Source organism: Gilbertella persicaria (assembly GCF_025201335.1).
Source record: "Gilbertella persicaria strain CBS 190.32 chromosome Unknown B0P05scaffold_54, whole genome shotgun sequence".
In the NCBI taxonomy this organism is placed as follows: domain Eukaryota; kingdom Fungi; phylum Mucoromycota; class Mucoromycetes; order Mucorales; family Choanephoraceae; genus Gilbertella; species Gilbertella persicaria.
This window is the reverse complement of record NW_026252015.1, coordinates 122,476-145,700: the sequence shown is the minus strand read 5'-3', so window position 1 is coordinate 145,700 and position 23,225 is coordinate 122,476. Positions and strand designations below refer to the sequence as shown.

Genomic DNA, 23,225 nt, shown 5'->3' with positions numbered 1-23,225 from the left:
GCAAATCACGATCGATGGTACCAGTCACGTATTCTGCATATAAACATAAAGAGAGAGATTTTCTACTATTTTTTCTTTTTTTCATCATTTCTTTGTCATGTTTGAATCTATCACACAATGGTTAATACAGGTGGGACCAAAGTTTCCTCCTAATGCTACATGGGACTATGCTTACAAAATAATACACACTGCATTTCATAACCTGACTTCAGCACCAGTCCTCTCTTCTTTTGTCTCAACTTGTTTGAGTCATCCTTCCCAACTGATTGATTTATACAAACAAACAGACCCTCTCGAAACATCAGTCTATGTATCTTCTGGTCTTGCTGTTATTCACTATATACTGTCTGAAATCACAAAGAATTATAGTCAAGTTGGTAAGTTTATTATGTGCTGCGAACGGTATTTCCTAATGCTTTGAATAGACAAGGCATGGTCTATTCTACCTGGTATGTATGCATGGCACTTTACTATTCATGACTACCTTGTTCATGGCTCTTTTCATCCAAGACTCTTGACTGCTTCGATCTTGATTACAATCTGGGGAAGTCGTCTTACTTATAATTTCGCGAGGTAAGTTGTGTGACAAATAAAAGAGTTAGAGAGTAAACACAATACTCTATAGAAAAGGAGGTTACCACTGGACTGGCCAAGATTACCGTTATCCTTATATTCGTGAAAAGATCGGTGCTATTCCCATGGCTCTATTGAACCTTGTGTTCATTGCACCTATGCAAGATTATTTGTTATTGTTAATGGTAACACCATTATATATCACAAACAGCTCTGCTATCCGCTCCCAATGCCTTACTCCAATGGACTGGTTGACTGTATTTACCCATTTGACTTTCTTGACTATTGAAGTTGTTGCTGATGAGCAGCAATACTTTTTCCAGACTGAAAAGCATGCTCTTCTTAAGTATTTAAAGAAGGAGCAATTAAGTGAAGACTATCGATTGGGCTTTTTGTGGCATTCAGGTTTATTCCAATACAGTCGTCATGCCAACTTCTTTGCAGAACAATGTATGTGGTGGACAATTTACTTGTTCTCTGTTTCTGCTGTCCAAGAAGAAAGCGGCTTGACTGGTTTAGACACTTATGTCAACTGGACTGTGTCTGCTCCCATTTTCTTGTCTCTATTGTTTCAAGGAAGTACATGGTTGACAGAAGTAAGTTTCTTTCTTTAGGATAATACAAAGCTAACATGTGATTATAGAAAATCTCTTTGGAAAAGTATCCAGAATATGCAGATTATTGCAAATCAGTCAATCGATTTATCCCATGGTTTCCTTCTAAAACTGTTTCCAGAGACAAGAAAGATCTTTAATATGCTTTCTTTTGTTCTTGTCTATTAATTTTTATTTTTTTTTTTCATATATAAAAAGGAAAATGTATATATAAATATATAAATACGATGAAAATGTAATGGCCTTCTTTTTTTTTTTAATAAAATGCTAAATGTTTCAAGAGAATAGTCTATTTCTTATTCTTGGTAACCTTTCTCTTTGATGCTTCGGGTTGCTTCTTGGTGACTTTTTTAGCTGCTTGCTTTTTTATTTCTTCTTTAGCATCAGAGGCGTTCTTTTTAGCAGGCTGCTTCTTGACTTCTTGCTTGGCGGTAGCAGCCTTAGCAGCGGCTTGCTTCTTTACTGTTTCTTCCTTCTTGACAAGTTCAGCTGTCTTCTTGGTGGGTTCAGCTGTCTTCTTGGTGGACTTGGTTGTCTTCTTGGTCTCTGTGGTTTCTTCCTTCTCTGGTACTGGTTCTTCTTTAGGGAAAGCTGTGTAAACAGGGAGTAATGGTGATGCTTTAGATTTGATACCGATAAGTTGAACTTGTTCCCAATCGTGTGCAGCAATGTTCACAATGTTGGGCAATCCAACTTCATAGTTCTTTAACACATCCTTTTCATCCATACCAAAGTTACCAATAAGAACATGTCTAAAGACATGGTTAGCATGACATGCATTTGTCTTGATTACTTACGTAGTGAGGTTATTGTGTAATTTAACATAAGTAGCCTTCAATGCACTTTCCACCTGCTTCTTCAATGAACCAGTGGCCTTAATAGCAATTGGGTTTCTATACAAATGGTTATTTCAATATTTTGGTGTATGATAATACTTGCTTGTTCTTTTCGAAAAACTTTTTGCCAACAAGATTGGGCATAAGATGGGCAATTCTATCATCAACCAAGAACATATCATATGAATCAGCGAGTTTTCTTCTAGCTTCATAAGCCTTGTATGTAGTAGCGAGTGTCTTGACATTCACAACCTAATCTATGCACTTAGTTTCTATCATAACCATCAACACAATCGAACCTTCTTGATTTCAGTGATAGATTCTTTCTTTAACTTTTCTTCAATAGTCTTTTCTTCATCCTTGGTGATGTAACAAATTTCAATGGTTTCGGCATAAGGAGTGAAAGGCAATGCACTATGTTGTATTTTGCTTAGCACAAGAAAGACGTGTTTTCAAATAACTTACACCTTTTTCTTCTTTAAAGATTCTTTGTTCATAATCTTGTGAGTTCTGATTTCAATGTAGATACCGTTTTCTTCATCGTTGCCGAGCATATCATTGTTTGACTGGGACTTGTTGTACTTGAATAAAGCACTAACAGCTTTTTTGGCCTAACAAAGAGTAAGTTTGTATATCAAAAAGAATATGTTTTATTGTACCTGTTTCAAATCGATGTTTTGAACCATAATGAAGGCTTGAAGAATAAATCAATAGAAAAAAAAGGTTGTACTGTATTTTTTTTTCCTTGACTTGATCAAAAGAATAAGCCACTCAAAGTCACAGTATCGTTACTATGGAGACCTAAACTCCGATTCAGTCCAGCCTTGACTTCTTTAACATGATATTTGAAGATAGAAAGCCAGTATACCTGTTTATACTGGCGTTTCTTCAGCTATTAGGGATTGCTGCTTTTTGCAAAGGCTTCTTCCCTTATAAAGTGTACTTGACTGGGCACGCGACACAGAATGACCTTAGTCATCCAGCTGAGTTTGACAGACTTGTCTTTGTAGTTATCGATGCCCTTAGAAAGTAAGTTAGCAGAGCTTCTTTCTCGTTCCCACAATGATACTATGTCAACCAGTGACTTTATACTAGGAAAAGATTCAGGTTTTGATTTTGTCAATAGGTATGATTATTGCAGCATGATAATAACTAACTTGGAAGCCAAATACAACAAGGTGCAGCGTTTCCCTTTACAGCCAAGGCTACTGCACCCACAGTGACTTTGCCTCGAATCAAGGCATTAACGACAGGCACTATACCTAGCTTTTTGGACGCTATTCTAAATATTGCTGAATCAGATACCACTTCTTCACTCAAGTACCATGATAATTGGGTCTATCAATTAAAGCAGCAGAACAAATCCATTCATTTTTATGGAGATGATACATGGATTCGACTCTTTCCTGATCTGTTTGATAGAATGGATGGTACTACTTCGTTCTATGTATCAGATACAGTTCAAGTGGATTTGAATGTCACTCGACACATTACAGACTTGCAAGACACTGCATGGGATGCAGCCATATTTCATTATTTAGGATTAGATCATATTGGTCATTTGGGTGGCCCTTCAAGTCCACTCATGAAACCAAAGCAAAAAGAGATGGATGCAGCCATTGAGCATATCTATCGCATTGTAAAACAACAAGATATTCAACGAATGCAACAAGATGCCAATGCAAAACATACACTTATTGTTGTATGTGGAGATCATGGCATGAATGAGGTAAGGCCAACATACAAAACTGAATGGAATTTAATCTATTCTAATAGAAAGGAAACCATGGTGGATCTTCTATTGGTGAAACCTCAGCAGTAAGTATTATGAAAGATACATGTCTCGTATTGACACAAGCACAGGCACTAGTGTTTTTGAGTTCAACATTCGAGTCTCTCCCGTCCAAACAACCTCCTTTGATCGATCTTAATAGAGAGCATATATATGGTTTCCCTATCATCGATCAGATTGACCTTGTGCCTACACTGGCCTCTTTGTTTGCATTCCCTGTACCTAAAAACAATCTTGGAAAGATGATACCCGAGCTGTACCAAACTAAACAAGGCAAGTCAAAACAAACCAAGAAATACTAAAGTATCTAAACTATATACAGATTGCTTGTTACAAGGATTAAGATCGAATGCGTTCCAACTAGGACAATTGCTTTCAAAGATGATGCCAGAGATAGCTAGTGTGATTGACCATGCTACGTCAGTTACAAAAGAATCCCCTGTTTATCATTATTCAGAAGCAATTCGGTTTCATTTGAATTATGTTGAATCAAAGTATCAAGAAGACGGGAAGAAGGCGATGGAATTCTACTACAAGGTAAGGTTGAATCGAGAAACTGAACAAACAAAGCCGGAAATGATACAAATTTAGAAAAATCGTTATTTTTGTAGTTTATACACACTGCACAATCCTATTTAGTCAATACTGCGAGCGATTATAGTCTCAAGTTGATGTTACTCGGTGTATCTTTAATATTCTTTGTTACTATTTGTTTTATCTATTGGTTAGGCATCAAAACAACAACAACAACAGATGTCTGGAACAAATCCAAGTATTTCTCTGTCTTTGCAGTGGTTATTTATTCTGCAAGTATGTTTGCCAGTAGTTTCGTGGAAGAAGAGCATACAACTTGGTATTATTTGACGCAAACAATTGTTTTATTGACCATGGTACAAAGGTACATGAAGTTGAATATAACCCATATCTAACACTTTGTACAACATTGCGAAAAAAAAGTTCATATGAATCGAATGCATATCCATTAGGACTTGGCCTACTAATTTTGATGCGATTTTGTATTGCTTGGTGCCATGGTGATCTTTCAAACAAATTGCTTTCTTATTCAAATGACGTACAATGGCATTTACTTGCACTCACATTAGCAGGCACGCTAATGACAGCTATCAGAGCTGTTTACAGGTTTAGACAAAAACAGAATATTGACGTCAATCAGACGGCAAATATCATTCAAACGATCATCAAGGCAGCTTTTGTTTTGACTATAACAATCAATTCGATATTAGTACTTGTTTACAAGATGAGGCTTGCTGATATTGACACTATACCCTTTATGTATCAAGGCCTTTTAAATTGGGAGCTAGTAACATTACTGGATCAGGTGCAATTAGGAAGGCTCATTTACAACTATCAAGGAGCTTCTTTCTTTGTTTTATGGGGATTATTCTATGTCACTAAACGAGCGTCACTTATGTCATTAGAAGAACCCTCAGGTAAATAAGAATCAGGCTTGAAACAGATCTAACCTTTTTTCTTCTGTTTTTATAGAAAATAAGACTAGAGAGACATTGGTTTTGTTCTTGTATTCCCTAACCCCTTTCTTGGTGCTCCTGAGTGGAATTAAGAATGCAATTTTGTTCTTAATTTTTCATTTGCAATTTCTATTTTTGCAAAAATGGCAACTCACCGAAGCTATTCCTGTTTGGCTTCTTAGTGTGATTTCTGTCTTTATGAGCCATTGCGGTTTCTTTTTGACAGGACATACAAACTCGATTGCTTCTGTTGACTTGAGCCATGCTTATATTGGTGTAAATGAATACGATACGCTGTTGATTGGATTTCTCACATTTTGCTCTAATTGGTCTGGTAGTCTTTGGTGGGCTGCTGCAGGATGGGCGATGATAGGCGAGAAAGAAGACTGGTACCATCATCTTGTGATACAGTCTACTATTTTTAGTTTGGTCTTGTCATGCCTATCGATTTCAGTAACCGTGCTTAGAGAGCATTTGTTTATTTGGACTGTATTCTCTCCAAAATATTTGTATCAAACTGCATGGACATGCATGTTCCATTGGTTTGTCCAGGTCATTGTTGGCACTGTGCTAACTCAATGTATATTTAAATGGAATGTTCAACAGTCAGAAGAAGAAATAGAAGAAGTACAAGATTAATAATGCATCTTCTAACTGTTTTTATCCGAAAAATAACTCCTGAATAAAACTTTCTTTTTAATATATACATGTCATTACGTCTGTTTATGAAACAAAATCTGGTTAAGCTAATAAAAGATGAAAATGAAATCACAGATCCAAGTGTAAACAAACAAATCATGTTCCGAGAATGATTTACATTATGAGAAAAAGCGATGAGTGACAGTTTAAGCACTTGTATGCATAGGAAACAGTTCTCGCTTTATGTATTCAAGATCATAGTACCAACCATTATTGGGGAATAGAGAAAGATTGACTTTATGAGTAACAACCGTTTATATTCAATGCTTTGTTTAGCTACAACAGAAGAAAAGAGGATTAGGTTGAAGACAAAGAAAACAGATCAAGAGGCACTAAGAATAAATAAAGTAAATATTCTGAAAGAAAAAAAAAATTACAAACAATGTTTCGTTTTTGTAAGGCATGGTATTGAATGGTTGCTATAGCTAAAGAATTCTATGTGTAAAAAAGTCTTTAAGACGACTTATCTTCTAACTCGAAATGAGCCCTGCATAAGGCTAATAACTCGACTTCCAGTTAAGTCAGTTTTGGTAATTTGATTTATTAGATTTAGAGCGATTGTTCCATCCTTTTGGGTAGCGCTACAAAAAAAAAAAAAAAAAAAAAAAAAAAAAAAAAAACGAGACTTTGTTGTGAAGCCGAAAGAGAAAACATTATGAGAATTACTTGTATCAGTAAACAAAGCAAAATGACGCAGAGTTTACACAAAATAAGCGTGAAAAATGAAAAGAACAATGTCTTTTTTAAGAAAGAATATAACTTTATTTAAACAATGAAGAGAAAGAGTAAGAACTATACATATTTTTTTAGAGGACGTACAAGTGTAGATGCGTAATGAAAAGAAAAAAAAGAGAGAGAAAATGAAATGATTGACATTATAGAACAAATGAAGTAATAACAAAGAAAAATTTACAGTAGCATAGAAGAAGAGAGATATAGAGTTGTGTATGTGTATATGTGTGCCATGAGCATCAAATGTGTTCTAACTTAACTTTCTTATGCTTTTGTCGTTTTATTCTGTCTGCACCATTTTGACACTTGGGTTCAGTACGGAAATGGCGAATACGGGCATCCGAACGAGCAAAACCTTTAGAGCAGCAAGGGCAAATGTAAGGTTTTGCACCTGTATGAATTCGGCTATGTCGGGTGACATCGTATCGACGAGCAAATGAACGGCTGCAATATTTACAACTATAGCTTTTTCCAATTGCTTTAGAATCTTGTTCATTTCGGGATGTATGGGTGGAGAATATTAAAAGTGGGGATAGCAATAGTTGTTTGTCCTTTGATTCTCTTGCTCCCTTGACAACTTGACTGTCTGCATAAATGTCTTCAAAAACACCCAAATCTAATAAGACAGATCCAGGTTGTGGTGATAGTGAAGGAGTGGAAGATGAAACAGAGGAAGCAGAAGGGGTAGGAAAGTAACTAGTCATCGCTGAGTCAGTAAAAGCAAATGGTTGTGTCAATAAAGAAGGTTCAGGAAAACAAGGTATGTTGTATTCGATTGGACTAGACAAAGTTGCTATTTGAGCCGATAAGTTCTCCGGGAAACAACCTTGATTAAAAAGACTTGTACTGTCATATATATAGCAGCTTGTATTGTAAGCATCATTTGATGGTAAAATGTATTCCCCTGGAAACATTTGGGCATCCAAGGACATGAATGGCTGGTAAGACATAGTGCAGTAATAGTCGTTCATACAGTTTCTTTTTTCTTTTTAGAATGAGAGATAGAGAGAAAAAAAAGTGGTCAAATATAGAAGAGAAGAAATACAGAGAAGAAGAAGAAAAAAGAAAAAAAGAGAAATAGAATTCGAAATCAATTTATAGAAACGTTTCTCGAAATGTAATTATATTTATGGTGGCATATAAACCTAAAGTAGACAATTTCAAAGAAGGCAAGTTAATTAATGGAAAGGCGGAAGCAATATAGTTTTCTATTATTATTGTTGTTATTATCCTTTTTAAACAAAAATCCTTGTGAAGCATAATCGATTCTCTGCGTAACAGTGTAACAGACAGTCAACCACATGATTTTCATTCTGGATTTCGTTCTATCATTGTTCTTGATTTTAGTCTATGAGCCTTGTCCTACAAATAGGTCTTGCCTCTATTCATCTTCAAGCCAATCATGGTTGTCGATCTACAAGCGCCATCTGCGGGTCTTATAGGTGTTGGAATGTCTCCTGAATTTGCTGTGGCAAACTTTATGCGTGTTTTTATTCAAACTAGACGATCGATTGCAAAGAAATTCTAGTACCTGTTGCCGAGTTTTTTACCTTCATCGCGTGTTAGCATGTTGGATACACTTGCACGTTCTTCTTCGGCTATGTCCTGGAAAAGTGGCTGTCAAGTAAATTCAAAATGTACTGCTTCGACCAAGTTACTAGTTTAGTAAAAGGCTTTTTTTTTGTATTATCACAGATAACCGTGTTTTATGTAATAAAAGCAACCTTAATTGAAATGGCACCACAAACAAAAAAAAAAAAAATTATGTGTTTAGGTATACAAGCTCAAAAAAAACAACTTTTTACTTCTTTTGAATAATTTCAGTTTTATTGAGATGATGTCAAAGTACCAAAAAGAAAGTGAGATTTTTCTTTAAAAGGTAAATAAAAAAAAACTCAACCTAACTGTCGTTACTATGGATCATGGTGTCAAATACGGATTAAAGTTTTATGAAAACATAACCTTAATCAAGTCAAAATATACCTTTTTTATTCGTGAAAGTCTTATACTCGCATATATACAGTGAATGTTAATAAGCTTAGTAAAAAAGAAAAAAAAAACTTGGCGCAGTACGACACAAACAATATATTTTGATTGCACTTATTCGTATATGCATGAGTCGGACGATGGTATACTAAGTTCTCATTTTTTCTTGGGTTTGTTTTGTTTAATGTATATTGGATGGAAAACAAAAGAAAAAGCATTTTATTTCTCAATGTTTCACTATTTGACAAGTCTACATGTTGTATTGAATGCTTTATATAGACAGGTCAAGCTATCTTCTCTCTTGTGACTCGAAACACAATTTTTTAATGAAGTTTGTGGCTCTAGGCTTTTATCAGATTTAACCGGTAATATGCATTAATTCACGGAATTATCTAAATCGGATTTCTTTCTAGAACTCGTAATTAGTGCTACACGGTGAGAAACGTCGCTTTTTTCTTCTTTAATCATTCGATTTTTTTATTATTTTAGATATTGGATAATATTTCAATGATTCGTTAAATATTATACATTTGTTTTTTTTAGAAGAAAGCAAAATACTTAGTCCCAGCCAAAATAGAACCCAATCACATTCTCACTTAAATTGACGCCAAATAGAGTAAATAGAATAAACATGATAACAAACCCAACGATGGGATATAACAACATCTCGGTGTGAACCAAGAAAGGCATCACTATTTTTATCATGAGTAAGTATTGAAATGATAAGCACTTACCGTTAAATCCAAGAAATGTTCCATAGCAATACCAAGTCGCAGAAATCAAGTATAAGATGTTACTGACAATAATAGATGCCCAGTTGTGACGAATCAGTAGGTTTAAGAAGAAAAACTGTATAACATATAGGACCAGAAACAAGGGAAAAAACGAGTTACAGTGAACATCAAATGCATAAGCCCATTCAACTCTTTGATCTGCTGTCTGTATATTGTTATTTTGACAAAGAAATCGATTGCCAATAAACCAAGTAAAAGTAGCTACAAAGGATCCTACAAGGACAAAGTCTACAATGACCATGAACAGCATGGCTCGCAGAATGCCAATCATGCCCAGCCCAAAGACTAAGCCCCATGCAATCGCTGATACTAATCATTGTTTAGAATTTTCCATGTCTTTTTAATTTATCTCTTACTGCATAATAAGCAGGCTAATAACACAAGAAAGGCTGGATCGTCTCTTGCCCATTGATTTTTAGTTTCTGTAAGACATAGTTAGAAAGGAACAGAAGGTCATATGCCAACATGTTTATGCTTATTTACGCTTATGATAATAAATGTTTCGGTATCTAATCAATGTGTGTTATTCCTACAAGAGCATAGTATAAATAAAATAATTACTTACACTCTTCTCGATGCAATAAGCAAATAAGCCATCTGCCATAGTGCAAACTAAAGACTCGTTTTATTTACTCTTTAGTCGATCTAGGACAGGTGTAGTTCTTACTTCAAAGTCCATTTGAGGAAAACGCACTAAGCGTGTTAGAATAAGAGGGATAGAAGAAGACCTTCTAAATCGACGTGTTTGTATACTATAATCGTTGTTTTTATTTGAAGTTGTAGGTAATAGTTCCATTGTATATATGTATATAAATATATGCAAAAGAAAAAAAAGCTAGAGAGAGGGGGTCAAAAGAATTAGGGCGGTCCTGAGCTGAGCTTTAATAATTTTGCTGTTGACCTCGAAGGTAAGCCAATTGGATCATAGAGTCCTCAATGCCAAAGTTTGGATGATGGAAATAAAAAGGAACAGAGAGACCAGCATACTTGGGAGTCATGAAGGTGGAAATGGGAGGTAACTTGAACTTTCCTTTTTGACGTTGAGCTGGTGATAAGCTGTCTTCCTTAGCATCATTGGTATCATTATTACTACATTCACCACCATTGACTACTTGTTCATAATTCAACAGAACAGGATGAGAAACAAAAGACTGTTGCTGATGTTTCAAGTTTGAGTTTCTCTTTGGGATTGAGTTATTGTTGTTAACAATATGATTGATACTAGAGGCGGCTAAAGAGTCAGCTTGTTGTTGCTTCAAATGCAATCTCTCTATCCGTTCAAATAAGCAATCATGATCAAACCAGCACAAATAAAGACTCACCAAACTCCTTTTGCTTTATAAGCTTCTTTATTTTGTTGTCCTTTGCTCTTCTATTCTGAAACCTATTGATTCTGTTAACCTTTCTACTTATTACATATTTCTAGATGCTTACCAGAAGTGAACATTTCTAACACCCATTTTAACTGCCTCTGCTATTTCTTGTTTTTGCTCTTGATTTGGATTGGGATTTTGCTTATAATAGCTTTCTAAAATAGCAGTTTCTTCACGAGAAGTTCTCATTCTTCTCTTTGCCTTGGTACTAAGCGTCAAGTTAGTAGTAGGAATGGGCGTAAAGAATTGCTTTGTTTCCATTTTATTTAATATAAAAAAGGGAAAGAAGCGATCAATTGTTGTTGTCAATCTTATTTATGCATTGATGTATTGGACTGATATGTTACAAGTGACTTTTTTTAATTTAAAGCACGCAAAGGAAAAAAAGGTGATAAATATGAATTCCTTGGCTTTTTCTTTTACTTTATCTTTTTTCTTCTCTTAGTCGTTATAAAGTAAAAGAAAATGGGTACAGCAGATAGTAAATTAGCATTTAGAAAGAGCGTCTTTCGACTCTACGAAGAAAAGGTTATATCTGACAACAGGATTCAAATAACTGATAAATTGTTTAGAACATTGCAGTAACTGAAAATGAATTTTGGGAATTGGTAAACCATCAATGCATCGATTTGATTTTATATCTAACATATTTGCAGTTTTGGACTTTGCCTGATTCTGCTGATGATGTATTCTCACTTATCGGAGCAAATGACATCAGACGCACGCGAGATACAGCCCGAGAAAACATTGAAATACTGATTGATAAAGTAATTAAAAAAAAATATGGACAAGATCAATAGAGATTGATACTGTTTGCACCATAGATCTTGGAGAAAATGCAGAGTATTCTCAAGGCACAGAACTTTCCTTCTGGGCAGCATTCTATTAACCACCTCTTAAACTGTTGTCGCGTTATGACGCGCCTTATGCCATTTATCTTTGAAAGCTCAGAATGTATGGAATGGGAAGAGACGTTTTTTTGGACACCAAGACAGGTAGAAAGGCCCAAGAAAAATCCTGACGATAAACCCGAGTATGATATTCTACCTTGTCGTGGTGAACTTGTTTTAGACTGTAGGTGTATATCATGTGTTTCTTTGTGTACTCATTTCATGTATACAGTAACCATTCAGGCGTTATTTTTAGCTGGTTTTACGATCCCGATTACATTAGCCACAAAGGAATCAAAAGTAAACTATGTGATATGGGAAAACGGTGTTGGCTCCACTATACCTATGAGCACCTATAAAGATAATGAAGCTAATCGCACGGAAGTATTGCGTCTGCTTGTCGTGTTGCTCTCTAAATCCATGTACGTTTTGCCTTCTCAGATTTTACTTAAGGAGGATTTGTGGCTTCGATATGTGGCTGTCAAGACGGACCGTAAAACTGTACTGGTAATTTTGTGTAGCTTATTGAACACTGTATGCAACTATGACCCTACAGGTTGGGTTCCTTATAACCATGTCGTGAGTGCCGGCCCTCGAGAACAACTAGTCACTTTTTGTCTAACTACACTCCTTATCTTATTGGACTATCGATCTCTTCAACAAGCTGAATTAGTACGCCAACATGATCAGCACCAGCCTAATCCAAGTGCGTCTGTGGGAGAAGAGTTAGCTGCCAATGTAGAAGTATTGACATTAGAAAGTCCAGATGCTGTACCTAAAACTAGCATGGAACTAGAAGTCTTTACGCCTGGAGACCATCAGCAGAGTAAAGCAGAAGAAAATGCTTTCCGATACTATACGTCTAAATTACACCGCAAACAAGACTTTGAATTCTTGATGAACGGTATCTATCGTCTGATGAGTAACCCAATGACAGCTGCTAATACCTATTTACCTGGCTCAACAAAGCGTGTTGGTTGCTTTATTGATGTGATGATGTTATGCTGGAGATTGATTGAGACAAATCCGGTAAGTATTGTATTTTAATCTTGAAAGGGTTTGCATTAAACAATGAGAAAATATAGAGATTCATCCATTATCTTGTTGAGACAGATAGTGGATTAGATTTGACAGTGGCCTTAGTCTTTTACGCAATTGACAACAAGGACAAAATCAGTAAGTAAACCTAAAAAAGAAAGAAGAAAAGTTATACTCATGCTTTTTCATAGCACAAATTGGTTTAGTTCGTATGTGTACATTTATTCTTCAGACATTATCTTCCAACAAGGAATACTGTCTCAAATTGAACAAGACTTTCACAACACATTCTTCGCTTCCTGCTGTCATTCGTCTCTATGCATTCAATGGTACCTATGCTGATTTTTTGATTATAGTAAGCATAAAGCAAAGCAAGGAAAATCAAACACTTATCATAATACACAGTCTATTTTCTCCCTCATCGCAACAACGCAAGGCAGATTATCAGCTCTTTATCCTGCACTCATGTTGACAGTTTCTAATATTTCTCCTTACTTGACTGATCTCGGTGTTACAACATCTTCCAAATTGATGGCCATGTTCCATTCTATGTCTTCCCCGACGTTCTTGTTAGCTGATGAACACAATCCTCAATTGACATGTTACTTGTTAGAGACGCTAAACAACATTATTCATTATCAGTACTCGAAGAACCCCAATTTGATATATGCTATTGTATTACATCATGACTATTTTGAAAAACAAAGCAAGATGACATTTAATGATGCAGTAGCAGAAATGGAGAAAGTGAGATTATGGAGAGAAAAGAAATCTCAAGAAATAGAAAGAAGACCATCTACTCAACAAAAAGAGCCAGAGACAACAAGCGAAGAGACAGAAACAAAAATTAAACAAGATGAGCCCGTGCATGAGGATAAGGAACAAGAGTCAAAAGAAAAACCAACATATGCTTCTGTTGTGGCATCCAGCCTTCATAATGAGCCTTCTTCTTCTTCTTCTCAGCCTATGCCAGAAAATGATCAAACATCCAGATGTGAAAGCCTTTCAGTTCTTCCAAATCGACAAGGGTTTGTACCAAATGAAGCCTGGTTTGATTATTGGAAATCGAAACTACCTCTTTCTACCATTTTGGCATTAATAGGCCATTTAGTCCCCAAAATGGAAGAGAAATCAAGCGAGCAAGGTATATCGTTAGAAGATTTGATGGAATTTTTAAAGAGTGTGCATGTGGAATTACCAGAAGAAGAAAAAGACATCTATATTCGCAAATTTCAATGGGGAGAAGCACTTGTCATTTGGTTCCGTAGTATGTTATGGGGTCAAAACTATGTGAGCACGATGAGAGAATATGGTCCTTGGAATGGTACTCAAGTAAAATTGTTCCAAATTAAAGCAGAACAATAAAAGCCTTATGATAAACAAGCATTTGACATTCAACATTTTCGTAATTCGTTACAGGGTTGAATGCCATTATTATTATCATGAAAAACAAATAAATAAGTAAAGAGTATAAGATGTGATTAAGGGAATTATTCTCTCCAAGTGTACTTGAGGTTGGCAGGCTTTTCGGGTACAACAACCATAGAAGTATAATCAGGCTTGGGAACTTCTTTACCTTCTAATTCAAAATCAAAAAGACGAAGCAAAGTGGCAACGATAGTCTTAATTTGAAGATAACCAAATTGTTCACCAATACAACGATGACGACCAGCACCAAAAGGCAAGAAGGGGTTCTTGGAAGAAATACCAACAGCACCAAAACCGTAGTCAACATTGGCATCATCGCCAGCTTCCATTTGATGAACAGGATCGTCTAAGTCGACCCAACGCATAGGATTGTATTTAAGAGGTTCGTTAAAGTAAGTTTCATCTGTTTGAGTGACACCAGGAACAGCACACAAAAAGTTGTCCTTGGGGATTTCATGACCGGTCTTTTCAAAAGTGACCTTATCAGCAATTACTTTTCTCATCATTTGGAAAATAGGAGGGTGGAGACGAAGGGTTTCCTTGACACAGTTTTCCAATAAAGTCAATTCCTTAAGGTTTTCAAAGGTCAAGTCAGCCTTAAGAGAACCTAATTTAGTGATTTGTTCTTCACGCAAAGCACGGACAAGATCAGGACGAGCAGCTAATTCAAGCATGGTCCAGGCAGTAGTGGTGGCAGAAGTATGTTGACCACCGAAAAGAACAGCAATCATCATACCAGCAATATGCTTATCGGGAACAGGTGAGCCATCCTTGTAGTTGGCATCCATCAAAGCTTGAAGCAAATCAGCATTTGACTATACAATCGCACATTAAATCAACTGATTTATCATGTTGTGAAAGAACTTACGTTATCACCTTCAGCCTTTCTACGTTGAATGATGCTAGAGTAAAGATCAGCCATTTTCTTACAAGCTTCATCACGTCTGCGGTAAGAAGGTAAAGGCAAGTTGGGGAAGATGAAGTTGATGGGCTGGAAACCTTGATCCAAATCATAATACAACTTTGAAACATTGCCATCCAAATTGGCACGAATTTCTTTACCCATCAAACAGCGAGAAGCCGTACAAATAATCAAAGAACCAAACGTGTGATAGGCGTCAAATTTGCCTTGGGGCTTTTGATAATCTTTGAAGAACTCAGTCACTTCTTCAACAATCATAGGCACATGTTGACGGAAACATTCTGAGTTCAAACCAGCCTTAATAAATCTATCGTGTCATATACAATAAGTAAAAAGAAAGAGTGTTTCTCTTCTGTACCTTTTTTGTTCTAAAAAGACACTATGAGGAGCATCATAAACAACTTCAGGACCAAAGACATATTTGGTCATATGGTTGTAAGCTTCAGCAGCAGAAGACAAGTTCTGTTTAGAGTTGAAAACGAACTGATTACCATCTGCGCCCAAAAGAACGGTTACTTTTCTACCAACCATATGGAAGGTAAAGACATCACCATACTTCTTTTGAGAGTCCTTTAAAAATTTGATAGGATTTCTTTTATACGCGTCAATCTCTCTGTTATATACACATATATACTTACACGCCAAACTCAATAGCATTTCCCATAAAAGGAATCCAAGAGAATACAACAGGTGGTTGCTTAGGGTCTTTGGGGCCGAACTAATAGACAAGAGGGATGAGATCCTGTATGTAAAATTTTTTTTCTTTACCCATTGATTCAAAATGTTGAGAATAATGTAGACACCTAGGGCAAGGAATGCATAGACAAGCAAGTTGCTAGGGGAAGGAATTGCGTTCACCAAAGTCGATACAACAGCCATGAGTTGAAGAAAACAGAAAGAGATGATGAGGTGCAAAAGAAAGAATGGGCGAGTGTATATATATATTGCTTTATAGTCACTTTGTGTAACCACTTAGGAGCGGGTATAGCGGGTGGTGTTGCAGAAAAAAATTAAAATGACATATAGTCTTGTTTTTGTAAGGAATGAAGTCCTTAATCGACTCTTTCAGGTACAAATGGTATCATAGACTCTAGAATTCTCTTATTCGATTTCAAGTGCTTCAAACACCGGTAAGCATAGCTAATGTACAAACAAAATCCTTTCAGTATTAGGCTTATAAAGGAAAAAATACATCTAGACTAGGCACTATACCCATATCTTTGGCTTCTTTGTGTTACAGAGATCTCTTTTTTGAAATCATTATGGTGTTATTGTCTCTACCAAAATAGACGCTTCTTATAACAATAATGTGTAGCACAAAATGGCTATGTCATATTGGAGAATACACCGGATAAGCTTATTTCACAACAGCATTATGAAGTATGTATGCTACAATCAAACAAAAAAGCGCATTTCGAGTCTTTATTCGAAACTTCGATAGTGTGTCATGCTATTACCTATAGCTTTCTACTTATCATGTTGATGCTTCTTGATGATCTAATCTTTTTTTCGTTTTCAAATGTCGTAGTTTAAAGTTTTTTTTTTGGGTGTGAGAGAGCGACATTAACACTTCAAAAGGCAACTATGAATGGCAAAAAAGTCCAACTTTCCTTTCATGGCTTTTAAATGCAAGATAAAGTTGAGATACTCTTGATTTCAGGGTTTTTCCTAATGCGAATATTTAAATTTGTATTTCAAGTGAAGTCATTGTTTAAGTTGCTTTTTAGCTTAGTGCTTTTATTCAATGAAGAAAAAAAAAGGAAAGAGAGTACAGTTCGACGTATTACATGAAGAAAGCGCTGGTGCATTTAGCACAATAATTCAACCAAAGAAACAGGAAAAAATTAGCCTTTTAATGGCAACAACTGAAGCTTTTCAACACAAGTCTTGAACAGCGTAAAAGAAGACATGAATCGCAGATGTATTTGTAACGAAAAAATGGCTATAACAACAGAAATATACGAAAAAAAAAGCAATGCGCAAAAAAGCGAATTTTTAATGCATTTTTTTCTGTAGTGTGTCACTTTACACCTAGAATACATAATCTATAGTAAAGCACGTGATCTTTATAACAAGCCTTGTAGTACACTAAACTTCATTCTAAAAAAAATTAGGTGGTAGCGAAAATAACTCAGAGTTAAACTTTCCAACGATGAAGCACATGCGCAAATTCTTCAATGCTAACTTGGTCTAACGTGATACTATGTGCTCCTTTAATATGCATCCTTTTCACTCTCTTTCTCCCTCTTTTTATAAATAGGCATTTCAATACACTAAAATCCAACTTCTTTTTTTTTTCTCCCTTTGCTTTTTTTTAAACAAAAAGAAATGAAGTTCATTGCCATAGCTTATCTTTTCATGGCAATGTTAGTTCCTTATGTCTATGGTGTAGGCATGGCCATCGCGTGTGGTTTTATTGAAAAAGATGCAGATGGACTCTGTCATTTTGGATGTTCCAGTGGTGGTTGTTATCAAAAGACCGCTTCTCTGAATCGAGATGACTTTTATAACGCATTAGTTAATTCGGGATTTGAGCAATGTACAAAGCAAGGCGTGAATGAAATCAGCTGCCTAGAAAGACCCAGTTCAGATGGTTGCGAAAAGCGTAGATGGCGATGTTATTTACCTGAATAAAAGTGGCGAGTAATCAATACAGATAGGGGCTGTTTGTGCAACACAGTTGTTTTTGAAATGTGCCTGAAAATATTCTTTTGTTTCCTTAGCCTTATCATGTGATTTATGTTTGTTATTGTGTACTTGGAACCCTGTAGAAAGTTTCATGTCTTGTAACAAAAATAATGTGATTTATTATTCTTCTATATAATTATATGGGATAAAATATGTATTATAAAATATGAGAGGAGGGGAATAAATATAAGATAAAATATATGACTTTTTTTTTTGTATAAAATGAAATGAATGAATGCATGATGTATACAAAAAAAAAAAAAAAAATAGAAAATAGAAAAAAAAAGGGGAGGAAGAGAGAAATGAAGGAAAGAGATGAAAATGATGCATGCTTTTTTTGTGGATTTTTTTTTCTTTTTTTTTTATGAAAAAATACAATGAATAAATGAAGAAAATAAAATACACTGATATACAAACATTTACATTTTAGTGTTGCTGAAGCAAAGCATCAGTTGGTGTCATAGTGGGACTTTCATCGGAATAGTACAAAGGTAAATCGTCCAGTCTGATCATGGGGCTATTGGTAGCTGTTGTTACTCCACTTTGAGCAGGCGTAATCAAAAAATCAGTAGTGGGTGATGCCAAGCATGATGAGGCACAATAGTAATAATAGTTTTGTGGATCCAAGTAAAAGTCATCTGTTACAAAGGGTTGATAAATCAAGTCTTCAATAGGGTCTACAGCAGGTGAAGGTGGTGCTGAATATTGGTTCCAATCGATCTTTCGTTGCCAGTCATCATCCAAATCAGTTTGACAATCGCCCTTTTGAGGCAATAGTTCTTCGACAATCATCATATTGGTATCTATGGGTGGTGGATAGAACAACTCATTCTGTTCAAGCTTGATGGTAGGTAGTTTAGCTGCATCAAAAAGGGGTGAAGAATGGCAGGAAGAAGTAGTTGAAGAAGCAGAATTTGATAATGTGGGTTCAGTTGTAAACAATTCGTTAGGCTTGATGTCTAACTGTAATAAGTCCATATCTTCGTCTTCGTCTTGCTCTTTATCATCATATTTGACTTGTTGAACTCGGCGCAACGATGTTCTTCGTGTATTGAACATTTGATGATGATGTAGTGAGGTATTTCTTGTTGTTACACTGCGGCTATTGTTGATGGAGGTACGAGAATAAGCTTTTGTAAGACCTATGATATTGTATCACGATAGTTAGGAACTAAAAGCAAGATTGAATCTAACTTGATTTGAACATCAACCATCATCTTTACCTTTGTCAATATCACGGCGACGACGTTGAGTTTGATCTGCTTGTTGAGGTCTTGCTCTTTCATGTGTTTTCTTGTGTTGTGCCAGGTTATCCGATCTTGAAAATCTTTTGCCGCACAAGTCACACAAGTAAGGTCTCTCCAAGGTATGGGTCCTTAAATGGCGCTTCATATGTTCTAAACGCTTAAAGATTTTACCACAAGAAGGGAGAGGGCAATCAAAATGGCGAGTGGATTCTTCTTCGGATTTTGGCTTGTAATCATCATATTGAGATCCCGAAATAAGTGAGGCTGAAGTGGTGGATGATCTCTTTTTAGTAGCTGTTGTTACTGATGGTGTTGCAGTTGTTGTTATTGTTGTTGTTGTTGTTTGGTTGGCGCGTCTCTTGCGTTGTTTATATGTAGGCGAACCTTCGAATAAAGAAAACTGACCAAAGATAGTGCAAGATGCTTTCTGAATATCTGTATTGTCATTTGGACTGTCGCTCACATGTTCATCGATGGGTGACGTAGATTCTTCGTTGATGTCTGATTCATCTTGTTGTTGCTGTTGTTGTTGTTGTTGTTGTTGATAAAATGAGTCCAAATTAAGTTCGCACAACATGGCCTTACGAAACTCGTCAAACATTGCTTGTGTAGTGTCCAAAGAGATAGCAATGGCAGGATGAGCAACAGCAGTAGAAGTAGGTTCAACACCCATTTTTTCCCTTTTCAGATCACGCTCAAGAGCATCCAAAAAAAGCCGATCATGAGGGACAGAAAACCAATAGAACACTTTTTGCTTCTTTTGTGTCCGAATACAGTTATTTCTGAACAAGAGATCAAGGAAAGGAGACTTGGGTTCTTCCAGAATAGCATCTGTACCAGGCTTTAGGTTTCTCAAGTCACTGAAAATGCCTTCTTCGAATTTTTTGACATTTTCGACTGGTCTCCCAAATGCTAAGAAACGAAATACGAGACAACGGACAATGTCTGTACCTGAAATAAAAAAGGAATCGTTCCATCTTACACAAGAAACGATTTCGCCATTGGGCAAATGATGTTGATTGATTGCTTCATTTTGACCATTTGGTGCAGTTACTAAAAATGATTTAAGTTGGTCAATCATTTCCAGTCTAGTCTGAACATTGTCTTGACTTGGTATGATATTGTTCATATATATATATATATTATATGGTGGTATAGATGTATTTATATACAATGAAATAAGAGAAGAAAAAAGATATAGAAGATAAAGAGAGAAGAAAGAAAAAGAAGAAGAGAAAAAAGTGGTTTAAATACTTTATTGTTTGTTTAATTAGTCACGGGCTTACATTCATTAAAGAAAAGGCTTTCCGAATATTTCAAACATAAAAAAATGGGGTTGTAGTACAGTATCAGATTTTGTGGCCAATCGTCTTTCCTTAAAAGAGATGATTTTAAACAAGTTAATTTTCTTTTTACTATTCTTTTTTCTTTTTTACTACCCTTATGCATAAGTTTTTATTTATTTTTATTATCCTTTATTATTCAATCATGGCTAGTGCTCAAGATGATGTACATCTATTGTATGAGCTTAATGCCCCCGACTACAAAAAAGCCTCGGTACAATCCTTGTTTGACAAAATAGCACCAGATCCATCTTTGTCCACTTTTTTAGATGTCTTAACGGGGGTAGAAGATATTTTCCAGTTGATTAATGCTACTCACAAGCAAGAACTAACCATTTTCTGCCCCATAAATGGAGCGTTTCATGATCATGTTGAATCGACACGAGAAAATTTAAAAGAGTTTTTACAGTATCATATTGTTCCGTCTTATATTGAACCAGACAATCTAAAGAGAGTTGATACACTCAAGACATTACTTGATGATGAAACAATCAGTGTAAGCTATCACTTCTTTTCTCAAAGAATTGTCTTGAACGATCTTGCTACTGTTGATACTGTACATACAATAGAAGCCGTGAATGGAATTGCATACAAAATTGATCACTTATTATTACGTCCTACTGTTTCTGCATAATTTTGGTTAACCCGAATAACAATTGAAAAAAATAGGCTATATAAAATAAACATGACGTTCTAAAATTTGTGTTACTAGTTTTACTATAGTCACTTTGTGCGACTTTTTCTTTTCTTTCAAGAAAAAACTATTTTATTAAATTATAAAAGGAGTAAATAAAAGGGGAGGAAGGGAGATATTACAAATCTAAAAGAAACCCATCTTCTTTTGCATCTGTAGATTCTTGCTTTGCTACTGAATTGATATCCCCAATAGCAGTGGTTACAACCTCTTTCTCTTCTTTTTTTTGTCTTTCTTCTTGGTCTTCTTTTATCGGTGTTGTTTCTATCTCTCCTTGCTCTTCTTTGATCAAGGGCTCTTCCTTTTTTGTCAAATGGGCTGATAAATCCTTGTTCATACCAAAGCTGTTGACGCGATCCTGGTCGAAAATCTTTTTAAGCTTATCATCACAAAGGATATATCTTCTATCAGCTGGATCTTGCAAATCATTGGTCTTGATATATTTCCATAACTTTTGAACCAGTTCAGGTCTTGAAAGCTATTCAATACATTAGTTCTACCCAACTATATTTTTTTACCTCTTTGTCACCATCCATCAACTCAGAAAGCGCTGGACTTAAGATGAGCGGTTTATTTAATCCTGTCTTTCTTTTGGCTTGGGTGGTGCATTAGGGTCAACAACTTTAGGTGCTCTCTTTTTCTTTGCTTTGGGTTTCTTTTTCTGTATTCCTCCTGCTTGTTGTTCTAATACATCAATAGCTTGACTTCTTTTTGATGATGTTGATGATGTTGATGCTGTTGTTGATGCTGTTGTTGATGCTGTTGTTGTTGTTGTTGTTGTTGTTGTTGTTGTTGTTGTTGTTGTTGTTGTTGTTGTTGTTGTTGTTGTTGCTGTTGTTGTTGTTGTTGTAATTGCTGCAGATGTTGTTGAAGATGTTGCTGATAATACATTTTAGACAAATCTTGCTGATTTATATTGTATTGCATATAGTTCGCTTGTGAAAGATGATAGGAAGGTTGTGAATTTGTGCTGCTTGTTGTGCTTCCGTTGCTATTATATCTTTGAAGTAGAATTTGATTGTGCTGAAAGCCAGGTATATAGTTTTGCATTTGAGGAGGTTGTTGTTGTTGTTGTTGTTGCATTAGAGGGTATGGCTGAGGTGATAATTGATAAAATCCATTAGGTGAATACATAGATTGTGATTCATGAGTTGATGAAATAGGCTGTGGAATAGATTGTGGTTGTTGATAAAAACCTGCCAAATCAAGGGTATCAAGGAATGAGGTAGTAGTATCCGTAGTAGTAGGCATAGAGTACATTGCGTTTCTGTCTACTGTTTCTGGCAATGGCACTTTAGTAGCTGGTGGTTGATAGCTGGCTGTGGAGTTATTATGAAAGGTATGTAAATCTGCATAAAACAAATTAGACATACACGTACACTTGTGATTTTTTTTTATAGCGATGGTTAGACTTTTCTCCCGCTTTTCCTTAATCCCTTTCTCTCTCTTTTTTTTTTACTCCTGCCTCCCTTTTTTTTTCTCTTCCTTTACCATCAAATAAATTGAAAAAAAATCCTATATACTTGCCTTGTAGAACAGGGTTTCTGTCCATTTTATATTTAATTTTAGTTTTAGTCTCCTTTTCAATGTTATAATTTCTTTCTTTAAAAAAAAGAGCAAGACAGTAACAATGACAAAAAGAAATAAAGACAAAGAAAGAAAAAGAAAGGATGAAAGAGTGAAAAAGAGAAAGAAAAGGTAAAAAATAAAACAGGGAAACACAGTAGAAAAAGAAAAACGTATTACAAAAATAAGCGTGACTTTTTTTGTCCGATCAAGGGACTTTTTTTTAATTAATAGTTCAAATGGATTGCTTAAAAAACGCATTGCTGTTCAAAAGAGTTGTAGTGATCTAGCAAAATAAAAGCATCGAAGAGTAAGCATGGATGGTCACAAATGGCTTTGATATAGAAAGCCATGAAACTCAATCTTTTTCTTCGCATAAATTAGGTTCCATAAACCAAAAAAGGGGGTTATGTTGGAAATACGTCTAATACATCATGGCCTTTAAGGCACTTGTCGTATAAAGAAAAAGAAAGCATTGCAAACAAAATAATCCCATGATCGTACCTAATTTTGACTTTAT

General features: G+C 35.5%; 16 protein-coding genes across 16 annotated transcripts; 7 read left to right on the top strand and 9 right to left on the bottom strand.

The window, feature by feature from the left end:
* The first annotated feature begins 87 nt into the window (after positions 1–87).
* On the top strand, positions 88–1,421 carry B0P05DRAFT_559510 (uncharacterized protein). Its single transcript, XM_051580277.1, has 4 exons — positions 88–377; positions 426–573; positions 626–1,169; positions 1,217–1,421. The coding sequence occupies exons 1-4, from the start codon at positions 98–100 to the stop codon at positions 1,325–1,327; spliced, it is 1,083 nt and encodes a 360-aa protein (XP_051430737.1). The 5' UTR covers positions 88–97; the 3' UTR covers positions 1,328–1,421.
* On the bottom strand, positions 1,332–3,044 carry B0P05DRAFT_280037 (ribosomal protein L1p/L10e family-domain-containing protein). The gene is made up of 6 exons (XM_051573430.1): positions 2,683–3,044; positions 2,489–2,634; positions 2,323–2,437; positions 2,127–2,275; positions 1,985–2,080; positions 1,332–1,939 (listed from the first exon to the last, which is right to left on the bottom strand). The coding sequence occupies exons 1-6, from the start codon at positions 2,707–2,709 to the stop codon at positions 1,477–1,479; spliced, it is 996 nt and encodes a 331-aa protein (XP_051430736.1). The 5' UTR covers positions 2,710–3,044; the 3' UTR covers positions 1,332–1,476.
* A 49-nt stretch (positions 3,045–3,093) lies between these two features.
* Positions 3,094–5,944, top strand: B0P05DRAFT_478618 (alkaline-phosphatase-like protein; the record flags this gene model as incomplete). Its single annotated transcript, XM_051575023.1, is given in 7 exon segments — positions 3,094–3,149; positions 3,188–3,752; positions 3,800–3,841; positions 3,887–4,092; positions 4,109–4,357; positions 4,773–5,266; positions 5,322–5,944. The coding sequence occupies 7 exon segments, from the start codon at positions 3,094–3,096 to the stop codon at positions 5,942–5,944; spliced, it is 2,235 nt and encodes a 744-aa protein (XP_051430735.1).
* A 203-nt stretch (positions 5,945–6,147) lies between these two features.
* B0P05DRAFT_559492 (uncharacterized protein) lies at positions 6,148–6,569 on the top strand. Its single transcript, XM_051580276.1, has one exon. The coding sequence runs from the start codon at positions 6,244–6,246 to the stop codon at positions 6,427–6,429; it is 186 nt and encodes a 61-aa protein (XP_051430734.1). The 5' UTR covers positions 6,148–6,243; the 3' UTR covers positions 6,430–6,569.
* Positions 6,570–7,017: 448 nt separating this feature from the next.
* On the bottom strand, positions 7,018–7,230 carry B0P05DRAFT_446009 (uncharacterized protein; the record flags this gene model as incomplete). Its single annotated transcript, XM_051573811.1, has 1 exon — positions 7,018–7,230. A coding segment is annotated over one exon (213 nt), but the record flags the coding sequence as incomplete, so codon positions are not given.
* Positions 7,231–8,640: 1,410 nt separating this feature from the next.
* Positions 8,641–9,156, top strand: B0P05DRAFT_559489 (uncharacterized protein). The gene is made up of 2 exons (XM_051580275.1): positions 8,641–9,087; positions 9,136–9,156. Exon 1 carries the CDS (start codon positions 8,763–8,765, stop codon positions 9,027–9,029), a length of 267 nt encoding a protein of 88 aa, XP_051430732.1. The 5' UTR covers positions 8,641–8,762; the 3' UTR covers positions 9,030–9,087; positions 9,136–9,156.
* B0P05DRAFT_559487 (UNC-50) lies at positions 9,157–10,330 on the bottom strand. Its single transcript, XM_051580274.1, has 6 exons — positions 10,184–10,330; positions 10,082–10,128; positions 10,000–10,025; positions 9,873–9,938; positions 9,457–9,825; positions 9,157–9,414 (listed from the first exon to the last, which is right to left on the bottom strand). The coding sequence occupies exons 1-6, from the start codon at positions 10,310–10,312 to the stop codon at positions 9,281–9,283; spliced, it is 771 nt and encodes a 256-aa protein (XP_051430731.1). The 5' UTR covers positions 10,313–10,330; the 3' UTR covers positions 9,157–9,280.
* A 5-nt stretch (positions 10,331–10,335) lies between these two features.
* On the bottom strand, positions 10,336–11,160 carry B0P05DRAFT_641023 (uncharacterized protein). Its single transcript, XM_051583759.1, has 3 exons — positions 10,951–11,160; positions 10,839–10,900; positions 10,336–10,786 (listed from the first exon to the last, which is right to left on the bottom strand). The coding sequence occupies exons 1-3, from the start codon at positions 11,148–11,150 to the stop codon at positions 10,398–10,400; spliced, it is 651 nt and encodes a 216-aa protein (XP_051430730.1). The 5' UTR covers positions 11,151–11,160; the 3' UTR covers positions 10,336–10,397.
* Positions 11,161–11,354: 194 nt separating this feature from the next.
* Positions 11,355–14,182, top strand: B0P05DRAFT_591191 (high-temperature-induced dauer-formation protein-domain-containing protein; the record flags this gene model as incomplete). The annotated part of the gene is made up of 8 exons (XM_051582875.1): positions 11,355–11,417; positions 11,462–11,497; positions 11,546–11,656; positions 11,714–11,963; positions 12,012–12,808; positions 12,865–12,955; positions 13,009–13,172; positions 13,223–14,182. 8 exons carry the CDS (start codon positions 11,355–11,357, stop codon positions 14,180–14,182), a joined length of 2,472 nt encoding a protein of 823 aa, XP_051430729.1.
* A 125-nt stretch (positions 14,183–14,307) lies between these two features.
* On the bottom strand, positions 14,308–16,046 carry B0P05DRAFT_575096 (lanosterol 14-alpha demethylase; the record flags this gene model as incomplete). The annotated part of the gene is made up of 5 exons (XM_051581627.1): positions 14,308–15,060; positions 15,114–15,474; positions 15,526–15,780; positions 15,806–15,885; positions 15,936–16,046. The coding sequence occupies 5 exons, from the start codon at positions 16,044–16,046 to the stop codon at positions 14,308–14,310; spliced, it is 1,560 nt and encodes a 519-aa protein (XP_051430728.1).
* A 1,342-nt stretch (positions 16,047–17,388) lies between these two features.
* On the top strand, positions 17,389–18,100 carry B0P05DRAFT_559473 (uncharacterized protein). Its single transcript, XM_051580273.1, has 2 exons — positions 17,389–17,738; positions 17,794–18,100. Exons 1-2 carry the CDS (start codon positions 17,496–17,498, stop codon positions 17,812–17,814), a joined length of 264 nt encoding a protein of 87 aa, XP_051430727.1. The 5' UTR covers positions 17,389–17,495; the 3' UTR covers positions 17,815–18,100.
* Positions 18,101–19,133: 1,033 nt separating this feature from the next.
* B0P05DRAFT_435729 (uncharacterized protein) lies at positions 19,134–19,648 on the bottom strand (the record flags this gene model as incomplete). Its single annotated transcript, XM_051573712.1, has 2 exons — positions 19,134–19,312; positions 19,585–19,648. Coding segments are annotated over 2 exons (243 nt in total), but the record flags the coding sequence as incomplete, so codon positions are not given.
* Positions 19,443–20,376, bottom strand: B0P05DRAFT_559468 (STE like transcription factor-domain-containing protein; the record flags this gene model as incomplete). Its single annotated transcript, XM_051580272.1, has 1 exon — positions 19,443–20,376. A coding segment is annotated over exon 1 (434 nt), but the record flags the coding sequence as incomplete, so codon positions are not given.
* Positions 20,377–20,590: 214 nt separating this feature from the next.
* Positions 20,591–21,079, top strand: B0P05DRAFT_575094 (FAS1 domain-containing protein; the record flags this gene model as incomplete). Its single annotated transcript, XM_051581626.1, has 1 exon — positions 20,591–21,079. The coding sequence occupies one exon, from the start codon at positions 20,591–20,593 to the stop codon at positions 21,077–21,079; it is 489 nt and encodes a 162-aa protein (XP_051430724.1).
* A 178-nt stretch (positions 21,080–21,257) lies between these two features.
* On the bottom strand, positions 21,258–21,675 carry B0P05DRAFT_575093 (SWIB/MDM2 domain-containing protein; the record flags this gene model as incomplete). The annotated part of the gene is made up of 2 exons (XM_051581625.1): positions 21,258–21,617; positions 21,658–21,675. 2 exons carry the CDS (start codon positions 21,673–21,675, stop codon positions 21,258–21,260), a joined length of 378 nt encoding a protein of 125 aa, XP_051430723.1.
* A 148-nt stretch (positions 21,676–21,823) lies between these two features.
* On the bottom strand, positions 21,824–22,510 carry B0P05DRAFT_575092 (uncharacterized protein; the record flags this gene model as incomplete). The annotated part of the gene is made up of 1 exon (XM_051581624.1): positions 21,824–22,510. The coding sequence occupies one exon, from the start codon at positions 22,508–22,510 to the stop codon at positions 21,824–21,826; it is 687 nt and encodes a 228-aa protein (XP_051430722.1).
* Between the last annotated feature and the right edge of the window lie 715 nt (positions 22,511–23,225).